This window comes from Dendropsophus ebraccatus, chromosome 10 (assembly GCF_027789765.1).
Source record: "Dendropsophus ebraccatus isolate aDenEbr1 chromosome 10, aDenEbr1.pat, whole genome shotgun sequence".
In the NCBI taxonomy this organism is placed as follows: Eukaryota; Metazoa; Chordata; class Amphibia; order Anura; family Hylidae; genus Dendropsophus; species Dendropsophus ebraccatus.
The window spans coordinates 70,027,681-70,043,044 of NC_091463.1; the positions used below are offsets into that span (position 1 = coordinate 70,027,681).

At 40.8% G+C, this 15,364-nt stretch overlaps 1 protein-coding gene across 2 annotated transcripts in view; it reads left to right on the forward strand.

Moving 5' to 3' along the window:
* The window catches only part of GPC4 (glypican 4), a 79,306-nt gene that overhangs the window by 28,807 nt on the left and 35,135 nt on the right, over window positions 1–15,364 (forward strand). For both annotated transcript variants that reach the window (XM_069943187.1, XM_069943188.1), the window contains exon 2: window positions 13,508–13,666. In XM_069943187.1, the coding sequence (XP_069799288.1) occupies window positions 13,508–13,666 (159 nt within the window). The remainder of the gene's footprint in view (window positions 1–13,507; window positions 13,667–15,364) is intronic.

Consider the following 15,364-nt stretch of genomic DNA (forward strand, 5'->3'; position numbering starts at 1 on the left):
CTGCCATAATTTGATGTGTGGTTTGAAATCGGAAATTTCCACTCATCTACTAGTTTGGAAGATGTGTTTTTGATGACTATATGTTTTAGATTACCACTGGAATTGTGTGCTATTTTCAGTATGTACTTCCTACAGACCACTCTCCATTTTCTTAGCGGGGAGCTTGTTTATGGTGAAAGCCATACATGTGTGCCTCCTGCTGAAGAACAAGGATGATGCTATGGCTCCTATTTCTGAACTCTGGCTCTACGGCTCTACTATGTTGTGCTACTATCAAAATCTTCTCAGATGTGCAAATTGTGTTTCCCAGAGAAGAGCCTTGATATGTCCTGCTGATAGGACAAATACCTGTTTGTGCAAACTCATCTCAATAGCTTGGCCACTGGGATCAATGACATCATATGTGCTTTGTTCATGGTCTGTGAAACCAATAAAGCTGTAAGCGAAGTGAAATTGAGAACTGTGTCAATAGGAGGGGGTTGTGAGAAGTGCTTCTTATATGGTCCTCAGATGACATTTCTTGGTTGGGGTTAAAGTATTCAAGACTTGGACAAGCAAGTTTTGACTTCAATGAAGACTTGTGTTTGCGTGTATATTTAAGACAAAGTAACTTTGCCTTTAAAGAAATGGTATCTTCCTTTCAAGTGGATTATGCGTAGCTTCAAATATTGTGGCAAAGTTCTCTTTGGGACTGAATGTTTAACTTTGCAGCCGTTTCATGTGGAGGGTTGTGTTTTATGTTTTGCATCGTTTGACATGTATACTTTATAAGTTACTTTTTGTTTTTATATGAAACAGACATGTGATTCCCCAGCTTTAGCGGAAAGCATCTATGTCTATCCTTTAGGAGTGTGTTGCTCAACCTATAGATTACATTGGAACATGTGTGTTTTGTCTTCGGCACCTCTTCTTGTATCTGGTTTGGGTTGTGTATTTTCCTATACCTGAAAACCAGAAGCCTGTATAGAAAATAAATTACACTTTATAAAAGTAATAGGGACTTACCCACTAGAGGGAGCAATATAATTTTGCTCAACCATATAAAGCTGTTGAAAGAATATCTAAATCCCAATCTACAAGGATTGAGCCTACTGCACCTTAAAGAAATCAATACAAGATGTACTATTAGTATCCCTCTAAAAATTTGTCATGTCCTAAAGGCCTCTAAAGTCAAGTAATCGTATTGCTTTAAAAGTTTAAATTCACATTGCCCGTGTCTCTCTTCCTGCAAGTTTGCATGTGTAAAATATTTAATGCACTATAGTACAGCACACACAGATAAGATTTGCTGTCAAAAGTTTTTTGCCTCGAAATCCACCTGCAGTGCAGATTCTAAAGTCCACGGTATGTTGGTTTTACTCATGGAGAGCAGGGTTGAAAACTGGAGTAAATACAGATTTTACTTGCCAATTTCTGAATAGGAGTTTAAGGTATAAAAAAAATGTTAAAGGGGTTTTCCAACTCCAAAAAATATCCCCAATCCTGAGGACTTGGTTGGCAATGTTCAGAAGCCCCTTCAGGAAAGAGTAGAATGCTGTCCACATACATGCGGTGGGGATTGGAGTAAAAGTTTCTTGTTGGTCTCCTTTAAAATACGCATACATTTCACAGTACTTAGTTGAACTTGATGGACGTGTCATTTTTCAACTGTACCAACTGTGTAACATCGTAACATTATAGTTCTTTCCATTTTTGCTTCATCCTGCGTAAAAAAAAGTCAGTCTCTGCGTTTTTGCCATGGCTCACAACTCTTCGTACAGTCAAGAATGCACTCTTTAGGTTGGGTGAAAGATCCATTATTTCAGGCATAAAAATCACCCAAAATATAAATATGTATAATACAAATTGTCTAAAAGTTCACATTTCGTGAAGTTGTCCATGATCACGGATCCACGGTCTTTCTATTGAGCTATTCACACGGTTTTTTTTTTTTTTCATGGTTCCGCAATCCGTTCCATGAAAAAAAAAAAGGGCATGACATAACTCTGATGAGATGAGGGCACAGATTCCCCAGTACAAGTCTGAGATACGCGTTTTTTAACAGATTGCACGCATCTGACATCTGTGAAAATCCGTGAAAAACACAGATGTAATGTACTCTGTAATTTAAAAAGCTTTAAACAGAGTGAAAAACACAGAAACTGATGCATTCAAGGATGGATTTTCACGGATCGCGGAGGTAGATTGCGGACTTCAACCACTGACCTTGAAAATCACTGAACGTTTGAATAAGGCCTAAGGAGGTATGATGATGGACTTTCTGTACTGTTTGTAGACGTGCATTTTACCAATCAGGCTAAGAAGGTACAATAGCGTGAACATTTAATAGACAGATATGAATCTCCCTACCCCTTATATAATTTTATTTTTTGTGGAAACATGATTTCATCCTGTCCTTAAATAACTTGTCCACTTGTAAACCCTGTCTAGTTTAATAAGTCTGCGGGTTTTTATTATCAACTGTTCTATCAACATCCACATCTTGGGAGAACATGAATTCATCCAGTCTTGACGTTTAAATCTATCAAAGGACACATTCCGTAAGTGTATAGAATTCATAGCTGTGTACACAGCCAGTTTTAATGTGAGAAAGATGAGGTGCCAGTCCTTAGGGAAAGGGTGGGGACATGAGAAACCATCTTTTGAGGTTATCTAGCCTTGTCAGAATTGTGGGAAGGGGAATCGGCCATCCTTAATTTCTGCCATATGCATACATTAATGTCACATCTTGCGGTTTGTTTCCAAACAGTGAGTCGCTTGTACTGTGGGAAATAGCAGCAAAGTATAGATGATGTCTCGACCCCCCCCCCCCCCCCCCTCCCCCACTTGTGACCCCAACCTCTAGAAATCTGGCAAATCATTGCATATTTGTTCCTAGTAATGAGAGTGACTGTCTTGAAGCTCAGAATCTGTATGTGCGCCATGGCTCTCCATGTCTCCTCTAGTCCCATAAATCTGTTTATCATCAGTCTTATACTAAAGTCGTCGTTTAATTATTTATGAAGTTGGTTGTATGACGGAGCCAGCGGTATAGTCAGTGAACATGTGCATGAGTAAATAATATAATTCATATGGTTAGTGTGTACAAGATGTCGCCAGCGCTATAAAGAAGCCATTGTGCAGGGGCATATCAAATAGGATATATATAGATCGCCTACCAAAGTATTGGTCCAGTGCAAACGGTAATGAACATTAAGATTATCCCATCTGGAATCTGGAAAATTGTGTATAACTAAAATCATTCTGTAATGGGTTCTCCCTCCATTCATGTTCTGTGTTTAGATGTCTGGATTTCATGCGAATAACAACAGAATATAATATTATATATGTGGGGTAAAAAAAAATCCTGGAATTGCATAATTTTAAGCAGATTGAAACATGATAATTTTGGTGATTTATAGAGATGAGCGAACCTTGAGCATGCTCGAGTCCATCCGAACCCGAACGTTCGGCATTTAATTAGCTGGGGCTGCTGAACTTGGATAAAGCCCTAAGGTTGTCTGGAAAACATGGATACAGCCAATGACTGTATCCATGTTTTCCACATAGCCTTTGGGCTTTATCCAACTTCAGCAGCCACCGCTAATCAAATGCCGAATGATCGGGTTCGGATCGACTTGAGCATGCTCGAGGTTCGCTCATCTTTAGTGATTTACCATAGGTTTTTCAAGAATTTAGTGCCAAGCTTTAGCCAAACCCTCCATCAATCCGAATGTACTCTCAAACTAAATATTTCCTCTAAAGCTGGCCATCTATGAGAGCAGTCAAACCCTCTTATACCCAATGTAATTTGTGTGTCTACTGTCCCTCAATGGCAGATGTTGTCATGGGACAAAGAGTAATCAACAATTTTGAAGGTCAACATGCCCCCAATTTTTTTGTTATACATAAGATAAGCTAGTGGGTTAAGGTGGCCTTGCCCTTTCAATAACTGACGGCTGAACAATCATCTGGTCATCAGTTATGTCTCCCGTTTAACACCTTTCCTCACCACACACAGGAATGTTTGTCATGGCTGAAAACAGCATAGTTCTTGCTGCGGCTTATCTTTTTCTGAGCAAAGGGGTCGGCTATGACCACCCATGACATCTGTCAATGGTTGTTCATGATAGGTCCATACACCTCGAGCTGTGGGTTTCACCGGCTACAATCTAAAGTGTATGCGGACCTTTATTCTCCTCGTTGCGGTAAACATTTTAACCCATCCGATACAATGATCCTCCTCAAAGGTAGGAAGATTCATAGATGACCAGCAATCACTTCATAAAAATGCAAAATCAAGTACATATTTTAATCCACATATTCTTTTTTTGGTTAAAGCTGATTAAGACCACAAGGTGGCCCGGACTTTGGAATGATATGAGTCGTACTTTAGTTTTTATATGTATCTATCACTCATACATGGTCCTAAGGAATGTGTTATTGGTAAGTCGGGTAACATTTTGGGAATAGGATCTATTTTTATAGAAAACATGGATGACCTCGATGATGATGATGTGTAATGACAGACAAACAGCATGCTTTTACTTGACCTGCATGGAAGTGTTTTCTTGTCTGCAAAACTCAAGAATAGGGATGTCCCTAAAGTAGACCATTCCATTGTGAAGTTGACTCTTTCATCGGGATTTTGTTGCTTCAGATTCCCTTAGGAACGTATGAGATCCTTCTGAACATTTTCTTACTCTCTAAACTAAATATCCAAATATTTTAATGTGTCTTCTTTCTTCCTAGTTGTGGAAACAAAACCTTTTTTAATCACCGTGTGTTGGTGACACCAACCACTTGGCGATCGGGTTTGTTATGACCCAGCCTTCTAGCTGAGTTTTCAGGGCCACAATAGGAATAAAGGAATTTCCGTGTCATAGCTAATTAAGTATGCTTGGATCTCCTATCATTTTTCTGCTCGGCTTCACAAAGTAATGAGACTTCCCTTCTGCTGCGAGCTCGCTTTTCAAACACTGTGATCTAGAAAGAACATCTCTCCTGGTCAGTGCTCCAGCGGAATTCCATTCTCAATGTAAAACGAGATCTAGAATTGTTCTTCCTTTTACAGAGAGTGTAATTGTGTCGAGGGGCTTTTTGTAAGTTTCCCCAAATTTAAAATAGAATAGTTGATTCTTGAGGAGAAGACAGACTATTCGTGTTCTCCATGGGTGAAAGTTTTGAGACTTGTTTTAAAGTAACGATCATGGTCATGCAAAAAAAAAAAAAAATTGAGAGAACCATCATGTTTGTTTCTGTATGGAAAATTCCTTATGTGTTAGAGGGTAAAAGTGTATTTATTTTTGAAAGTTTAAGATTAATTTTCTTAAGTTTAAGAAGTTGTTTGATGGTGAGAAGGGACTGTGAAATTGAGTAGTGGGCCCAAGATAGCATATTTGATTGTCATGGTAAAATTGTTGTGGTTGAGTTGTGTATGTGACACAGTACATGGATAACCAGTTAGGCTGGGTTCACACTGCGTTTTTGCAATCTGTATTTTTTCATCCGTTTAAAAAAAAAACAAAAAAAAAACGGATGCATTTCTGTGCATCCGTATTGATCCGTTTTTCCATTGACTTCCATTATAAAAAAAAGGATCAAAAGGGATCCGTTTTTTTTGATGGACACAAAAACGTTGCTGACACTTTTTTTTGTCCGGTTAAAAAAAAAGGATCTGTTAAATGTATGCTAAAAACGCAGTGTGAACCCAGCCTTAGGCCCCGTTCCCACTGAGGAAAGGTAGCGGAATTCCACGACGGAATTGTCAGCCGCGGAATGCCGTTAGCCTCCCGCTCATAATGGGAGTCTATGGGAGGCGCGCGCTCCTGCCCTGTCCGCGCTGAAGAATGAACATGTTCATTCTTCAGTGCGGACAGGGCAGGAGCGCGCGCCTCCCATAGACTCCCATTATGAGCGGGAGGCTAACGGCATTACGCGGCGGACAATTCCGTCGCGGAATTCCGCTACCTTTCCTCAGTGGGAACGGGGCCTTATAGTGCGAAGACAAAGAATCAGACGTGGGAATTAAAGTTTTTAGAAGCATTATTAATAATTTATGAGAAACATGCGGAGCTCAATAATTTGTTAACAAGTTGTCAGTGAGAATATCTCAGGTGAACAAGTCATGAGTTTTCCGCAGACATGCCCAGCAAAATAATTAACTAAACTGATGTTGTTTCAGCTTGGTACATAAGCAAATAACAAGCACAGCTAGAAGAATTTCACATATTTACAGCTTTTCCAGATTTTTTTTTTTTTTTTTAATACTCCTTTCTCTAAAATCATCCCTTCTAAAATGCATGTACAGCTGCTTAGATCCAATGTCAGGATCAGTCTATCGGTACTACCTGAAAAAACTAGGCTTTTGATGAGAATCAGACATTGGCTATACATCCCCTATTACACGTGGAGATGTGTGTCAGCAATAATTTTTATTAGGTGCTTAAAAGATGTGATCAGATGCCAAATAAGCACTTGTTGATGGGTTTATTACATAAGGCAATACTGGCCTATAACTTCCTTGTGTAAAAGAGCTCTAATTTTTTGCTTGATATTGCCTATCTACTAGTACTAAAATTCTGTAAGGATTTGCAGTGTATCGTCATGGAATCTAATGCCCCCTTTACACACCTGGAGAAAAACGCTCATTGCTGATCATCCCATGTTAGGGTGCGTTCACACCTACAGGATCCGCAGCAGATCTGCAGCAGATTTGATGCTGTGTTGTTATTTAAATGAAATCTGCTGCGGATCCGCAGCAGAAAATCCGCTGCGGATCCGGTAAGTGTGAACGTACCCTAAGGGTACGTGCACACAATGGAATTTCCACAAATACTTCAAGCAGATTCCACCCAGTTCTTTGTGTGGACGGCGGCAAATATCATTGGTCTATGAAATGGGTGGAACTTTCGCCTGGCGGAATCCACTTGAAGTCTATGGAAATTCCGTAGTGTGCACATACCCTTAAAGGGCCAACAAACAAAAGAAACCCATGTTTGTTGGCTGATCACATCTTTTGTGCAGCCATTAAAAGCATTGCCAGTTGGCCACACATCTTCCCATGCAGCCGACTCTGATGAAACTAATGTCTGGGCCTATGTTAGTACCTGGACACACTGGCAGACAGAATTAGTAGATGTGCCCCTTTGTCCTAGTAGTCTTGCACTGAAGATTCTATGGATAAATGAATAATACAGGAAAAGGTTATCCAAGTCTTCTGCTCTCATGCCTTATAAACCTGATGCAATAACTTTCATAATGTCAGCACTGGTGTTCTGCCAACGCACCAAATACTCTGAACTTCTGACCATATACATATTTTTTTTCTTCTTTTTATATTAAAAAATAACATTGCTCCAGATGTAATCATGCTGAGTGCGGTGGAATTTATAGTCCTCCTATAAGTTTGTGTAATGTGATGGATGGACATACATTGGAAAATCAAATTTACTCCACAAACCAACAGTATATTTCTGTCTTAGTTCTACAGGATGTGGTATCGTGAGCCAGGAACAGGTGTGGGGGGGAAACATATCTGACTCTTCTAATAAAGTTTGTTAAAGGGGACTTGTCTGTGTCATAGCCTGAGAAACAAAAATTATTGCTCTTTGGTAAGCAGCAGATTCCATTGTAGAGACCCGGAGGGTGCATGTAATAGGAACTTGACCAGAGACCTGGGTAGTCTAGTCAAAGGCCTATCAGTCATAGTGCATGCGAAGCAGACTTTACAGGAGACCTGCTGAAGACTACACAAATTAAATATAGTAGGGGACTTGCTGACAGGTCCTGTCTAAGCATCGACATGTCCAAGCTCGAATGGAACTCACCCATGTAGATGTTACAACTTACTGGACTGATAAATTTGGGTTTCATGTATCTCTCCTTCAGTGGCCCTTCCTAAATCTAGCTTTGTCCTGCAATGATCTGTCAATGTAAAACTGCCCATATGTATAAGATTGAAGAAGAGTTAACCAGCGTGTCTGGAAATAAGCTGCTAGCGTCTTCAGTGTTTTTCATTTTGGTGGTGTCTGTAGGTGTGTTATTTCTGGTTCCTTGGAACTATCTTAGCAGCCCCCTGTGTTAAGGCTAATGATTAGCCAACAAACAAACAAACTCTTGCTTGTCAGCTGATGTCTCACTTCTGACACCCTATGGTTGGCGGCACATCTCATGTAATCATGTATTGAGGCTGTGTAAACAATCCAGCCCCAGACCCATGATTATTAAGCATTGTAATAGGCAGTGTTGATAAGCACAGAGAGCAAGGCCTGTAAAGGCCATTTTACATGAAGCAGTTCTTGTCCGAGCCGACTGTTGCCGGTGTAAAGGACCCTAACCATCAGCCAATGAAAAAAGAAAAAAAAAAAACTTGTTTGGCTGATCTCATCTTTTATGCAGATATGTACATTGGTTTTGGCATCCTATCTCCCTGTGGATAGGGTGGATGTGCTTGCTAACAATAATGGAAGTGAATGACTGCAAGAATGGTTGGGCTATAATTAATGGCCCTATTCCACAGGTCGTTTTAGAGGAGCAAACGAGCGCTATTAGCGCTCGTTTGCTCCTCGTTCGCCGCTCGCTGCCGCCGCTATTCAACGCGGCTGCAGCGAGCGGGTGAGTGCGGGAGGGGCGGCGGGGAGCTGCGGGGGGGCTGCTCGGAGGATCGCTGATCGTCCGGGCAGCCCATAGGATATAGCAGCGTCTGCTGCCGATGCTCCTATTCAACGGAGCGACGGCAGCAGATCGCTGCTATATCAGTCGCTTGTTTTTCAACATGTTGAAAAACAAGCGACTGCAACGATCAGCCGACATGAACGATGTCGGCTGATCGTTGCACTCTATTCCACGGAACGATTATCGTCCGTAGCGGTCGATATCGTCCGAAAACGAACGATAATCGTTCCGTGGAATAGGGCCATAAGCAGTTCCAAAAAAAAACTTTTTCCAGGTGACGATCGACTTGTACATAGTTGATAGGCACTTGGGTAGCGTAAAAGTTCTTACACTTTATACTAAAGTTGGTCAAACCTGTTGCTGGCAGTAGGTTTGGCCATCAGTATAAAGAGTATGGGGCCCTCCCAACAGATGATATAGTTGGAGGTAGGGGTTGAACAGGAACTTCACTGTCCAACTCCTTTATTCTTAGAGAGAGAATCCCGCACCAAAGCAGACTGTATCAGGAGAACAAGAGAACTGTAGGCTAACTGATTGTAAGTAAAATTGCGCATTAAATTTTTGTATATTTACAGTGAAAAACAATGGGCAGGTTGTATGTTTTATGGAAATCAATGAATAATCTGTCTTGCAAAGCCAAATATTTTCTCACGTTTCTTTCCAGTTAGGAACCATCTTACTGAAAGCTTTTCTTGTGTGCTGGATAGGAGCCGTGCTTGTGGTAATCGTGCAAATCACTTCTAATGGTCTGCCTTAATGCAGCCTTGGACCAGTGCTTTTTCTAAAGTGTTTGTATTGGCTCCTTATTAACGAAATATGGATGATACAGCGTTAGGCACAGGGTGTTACTGGGAACGTCCAGCTGACATATCACTTTATTAAATACTAATTCAGCCAAAATATACATCCCGTTTTTTGAGTGCTTTTATTATTGCAGCCCTCTGAAAATAATCTGTCTGGCGGTTTTTAATGTATTCTTCTTTGGCTTTACCTTGGAAAATGAGAATTTCTAAATCCTTCAGAACACATTGCTGCTCAAGTTACTGGCCCATGAGAAAACGTTTTCCCAAAGAGTCGAATTTCTTTGAACAGTGTCATTTTGTATCACACAATTAATATTGTAATTGCCTTGGGAGTCGATTGGACATAAGAATCTATTGCCTTAATAGAAAATGCTTTGCTGGAGCTGAGGGAAGAAGCTTAACACCATACACTTGTGGTTGTTGTACACAGTTGTACAGCTGTGAGATCAGGTTTATAGTCATTCACTATCCCGAGTCTGGTGTCTTGAGAACAAAGCTGAATAACTATACCCTATTCACAAGGACAAATTGCACTTGTCGATGATGCTATGCTTTTTTTTTTTCTTAAGTATAAATTTTCTTTGATAGTTACCCAATGATGTGCACAGGAAACAAGGCTGACTTGCATGGGCTCCTCTAAGACTTTTGTTTTAATGTAATAAAGTACAACAATAGTGCGTTACTTCAAATTCTATTGTGTAGATTATTTTTTTTTTTTACAATTAAGGTACCGCTATGGGTTCATACGCAGCCCCTACATGTCCTTTAGTAGATGGGTATTCTTCTTGAATAATTCTGAAAGCTTTATAAAGTTAGGCCTTATCAGTGGTCATAATTATTTAAATACATTTTGACAGTAGAAAAACTTTATTTTTATTATGACAGTTTTTACCAAACGCATGTAGTACTCAATACTCATATTGTTCATGTTCAAGAGAAAAACAATAACTTGTGTGTTAATATGGGTGGCTAAAAATTATATCATAGTTCAGCTAGAAAACCACTTGCCTAATATTATGTATGCCCTTCTTGTGCTGCCAAAAGATCAGCGATCCACTGAGGCATGGGCGACTCAACCCATCTGACAGTGTGCTGTGGTATCTGGCATCAGGATGTTTGTAGCAGATCTTTTCCTTTTGGACCTGTCAGCAGCAAAACATGGGTGTAAATAAACCCAGGATTCAAGGCATACCTTTTTATCCTCATAAGACCTCTCCATTTTCAAGATATATGCTTTTTGTTAGTATTCAAATGGTGATTGTATCCAGAGGTTTGTCTCCATCACAGAAAGATTCCAGGTAAATCCAGCTCATGTCCTCTTTATCACCACTCCATGGCCCGCTTGCCTCCACCAACCCTGTTTATCTGACATCCACTAGATGAAAGGCCACACACCTTCAATAACCGATGGCCAAATGATTGTTCTGCCATCGGGTAACTCTTCCACACCTGTCCTCTCCATACACAAACGTTTGGCGCAGTCGAGCGATTCTGTGTTCTCTTTGGGGATGGTATAATATCTTTCTCCCAGAACAAAAGGGGTTGAATGGCGATTTTTCCATCAGGCCTGACCCCTTTCTTCACTGACAGATGATAAGAGGGTACGGTCATGTATATATACACTGTGTTTTAAACAAAAAAAATTTGCAGTCAGCCAAGGCATTGCCCATTATTACTTTTTGGCCCAGGCAGCTGCAGATTCCCGACAGTAAGCAAGAAGTATGCCCAAGGTTTATAGTCATTCAGTCTAATAATTGTGTAACGTATCATTGTTTCCTTGTTTCCATCCATATGCGAGGAAGGATGTCGGCATTTTCATCGTAATTAACTTCGAGTCATTCCAGATTATCAAAGCAAAAATATCCTTTTATTTAGCAACCTCATGTGACCTCACCGCTGCAGATTTTTAATGAGGATGTCTCCGTACATTGTGTATATTAATGTCTGAGTTGCTAATTCTGTGTATTATCCTAAGTCTTGTGTTATATAATTTCATAAAATCTGCTACAAGGTTATCCAGATGTTCCTTCTGCTGCTGTCTGAATTGGGCTTAATTCACACCATATTTTTGGCAATTGTGCCACTGAATAGCTTTTGATCCAACACTGTGGAAAAAGAAAAACCTTTTTATAGTACAGGTTTTTAATAGTTTAAGAAAATCTGTTAGCAACAATTCACATTCCGAACAACTGACACTGTTAGGTCAAGGAAACTCATGGTACCTTCCATAATTCAGGTGCAATGCGTAAGAGGCAAACTTAAATGTCTCCCGGCAAGTAGTTCAAGGGTTTACGGGAGCCTCTTTGAGATTTTATTTATATATATATATATATATATATATATATATATATATATATATATATATATATATATATTTTTTTTTTTTTAACATGGCTGATTGTATCCTTGTAAGTATAGAGTTGCACATGATACATCATTCTGTGGTGTGATTGAAGTCTAAGGCTACATTATAATAGATTATAGCACCTTCTATCGTCAAGGAGCGTTGCTAGAAACTCCTTCGGACAATAATCGGCCCCTGTGAAAGTGTAAGCAACTAGTTGAGGAGCGGGAAAATGCCCGATCCATGGCAGATTGCATATTTTGTGCTGCGCTAAAATATATCGCCAATGGCTGCATATCTTCTTGTAAACGGAACGTGTGCGGACGACAGCAATAAATTTGGCTGCACAAACAATGCTGCGGTAGTTAGTGCGTCCCAGTAGTGTGGTTACTTCTGGCTTCTGAAGACACTGCAAACAAGAGCCGATCTTGCTGATCGATTCTTGCTTGTATCCTAGCACTGTCCCATGTAGGCCTGTGTATAAGGATTCTATGTTTGTTGTAAACATTGGCAGGGAACTATAGCCCCTATTACAAGGGGGGGGGATTCAGAGGAGCAAACGAGCGCCGACCTGTCAGGTCAGCGCTTGCTCCTCGCTCGCTGCTGGCCGTATTACACATGGCGACAGCAAGCTGGTAAGAGCCGGGGGCCGCGGGGAGATCCTGGGGGTTGCTCGGGTAATCGCTAGATCGTCCAGGCAGACCATAGAGGATAGCGGCGGTCTTCTGACGCCGCTCCTATTACACCGAGCACTGGCTGGATAACGCTGCTATCGTAATTGTTGTCTTTCAACATGTTGAAAAATAAATCAGCCAACATCGGTTGATCATTGTCTCCTATTACACTAGAGGATTATTGGCCAAATACGTCCAATAATCGATTTGTGTAATAGGGCCTTATGTTAATGTATACCATCGACAGAACATGCCAGAGGTTTACTTCTTTTCCCCTCACCCCTGAATAACAACCTTTGGTCGCTCAGTGTGTAAAGTTGGGTGGGAGGAATAGATCACAGCGATTTGTATGTTGGAAGAGGGAGAGTAAACTTTTGTCTAGTCATGTTGGCTTTTCAGTTACCAGGGCTTATAGTTTAATAACAGGTCGTCCCGAATTGAACAAGTCCCTTAAAGATTAAAATGCAGTTTTTCAGTGGTAGTTCAAAAGCCCATTCTCATCTGACCGTGTCAGTGTCTGTACAGTGAATCTGCCAATTACCCACACAAATGATCCTTTGAGAGTCCTGAACAGCTGAGTGAGGATTTCTGAATTTGCCCCCTAACCAAGAGACGTGACTTTAAAAATGTGCTTGCTGTCTTTTTTTTTTTTTTTTTTTTTTTTTTTTTTTATTGCGTGAACCTTTGCCCTGACCCGCGGAATCTAGATCAGACTAAGACTCTTCACAGCTATCTCTTAGGCTCTAATAAAAGAGTCTTTTTCCTCCTCTCTGACATATAGCAGTCTTGTTAGAGAACATGGTGTTAATATACTTATGATTGTTTTATGTAAGTGATCTTGGTGTTACTAAAGCAAAAACATCCAAGTCTGCGGAGAGTGAATTATCTAGTCTTGAACCTGGCCGTACATCTTTTGACCCAACAATACCAATAAAAGCTTCTGTTGGTTGAAAGTAATTGTGATCTGGAAAATAAGCTTAGTGTAATATCCAGAAGAGGATTCTCATAATTTTTGTTATTTTCATTTGTAGGTGACCATCTGAAGGTCTGTTCACAGGGACACACGTGTTGTTCTCAAGCGATGGAAGAGAAATACAGCCAGCAAAGCAAACACGATTTCAGGGCCGCTGTAACTGAACCATGCAGTACGTTGCAGAATGTATTCTCTTCCAGATACAGCAAATTTGATGGTAAGTGAATATTTTATTATTAGTGAAATGCTTCATGGCAGTCCAACTTTTATAAGGAAAGTCTTCATAAAAACTCCTGCTCCTATGTGATATATTGTCCTCCCGACTCTTCTCTGATGAAAAATCAGATGTGTTGGATTTTAACAACTTGATTGTATTGTTCTTTGGGACGGGAAATGACAACAGGGGAGCCTGGCCGTGGCTTACCACCCTTCCCTCTCCATTCTGAACACATGAGCTGTCAACGCTTCCCCAATCTTGTGGTCAACCATCGATTGTTAGCTTATAGTGAAAAATGACTTGAGGGCATCATAAAGACATCTGGAGACTTATGGGCCATTCATGCTCCTCTGGGTACATCTTTCCTCCTATACCTTATACATACAAAAGATGAGCAAACCGGGTTCGAGTCGATCCGAACCCGAACGTTCGGTATTTGATTAACAGTGGCTGCTGAACTTGGATAAAGCTTTTCCAGGTTGTCTGGAAAACATGGATACAGCCAATGACTATATTCATGTTTTCCACATATCCACATAGCCTCAGGGCTTTATCCAAGTTCAGCAGCCACCGCTAATCAAATGCTGAAAGTTCGGGTTCGGATGGACTCTAGCATGCTCGAGGTTTGCTCCTCTCTAGTCTGTATTTATTAATTTATTTTTGGCCAGCTACCAGATTTTCCAGCATATAAGGTGACTGGGTGTATAAGACGACCTCCAACTTTTCCAGATAAAATATAGAGTTTGGGTTATACTCACTGTATAAGACTATCCCTCTTCCAACGCACACCAAATAAAGATTAATAAAAAACATCAGACAGCAGTGAGATCTGAGAGGCAGAAAAAGAGGTACAGTAATACCGGGAGGATACAAGGGCGGCCACACCGGTGAAAGAGGAGTGTTTTTCTGGGCACAGCGCCACTCTACCATATCTCTTTTTTCCATACTCTGGACGCCTACAGCTTGCGCTGTCCTTCATACAGTCACCGCATACGGCGGAGATGCGGTCGTTTTTTAGCTCCCCCCCCCCTATCGCAGATTCTCTGGTCCGGTTCATTACCCACCCTATAAGGCGACGACCCCTGACTTTTGAGAGGATTCTCCTGGGTTAAAAAGTAGTCTTATATGCAGGAAAATACAGTAGTTATGTTCAGTGTTTCGCCAGTATTATTGCTTCACTTCTAGAATTAGGAAATTGTATTTGCACCAATTCCCTAACGAATACCGTTCAATTGAGTCAAGCCCTGTACTTTTAGGTTATAATTCCTTATGGTAAGGAGCAGGTGCAGACAAATCTAATTCAACAACCCCCCACTTTTCTCAGTTAAGAGAATATGGGTGCTGTGGGTTGCAGCTCGTCTGCAAACATGGGAAATTCATTTATACCATTCATGGCCCCTTAATGTCTGTCCTAAATAAAGTTAGCACAGAGTAGACATGACACTTGGTGAAGCGGCCTGTGTCACTACCACTGCAGCCATCTGGCACCCTGTAGCAGAGTGAGCAGTGATTGACAGTTTTCCCTGCTCACTTCTCTACAGGCTTCAGTGCCTACAGCGCCCCTGACAGTAAATTGTATTTTCTAATGCTAACATGCATTAGAATAGACATCAGGAGCTCAGTGTCGCTAACATTGCATGCAGCAGCACTGGCAATATGTAAATGTTCCTTGACCAAGGCTTCAGCAGCCCTGCCGTT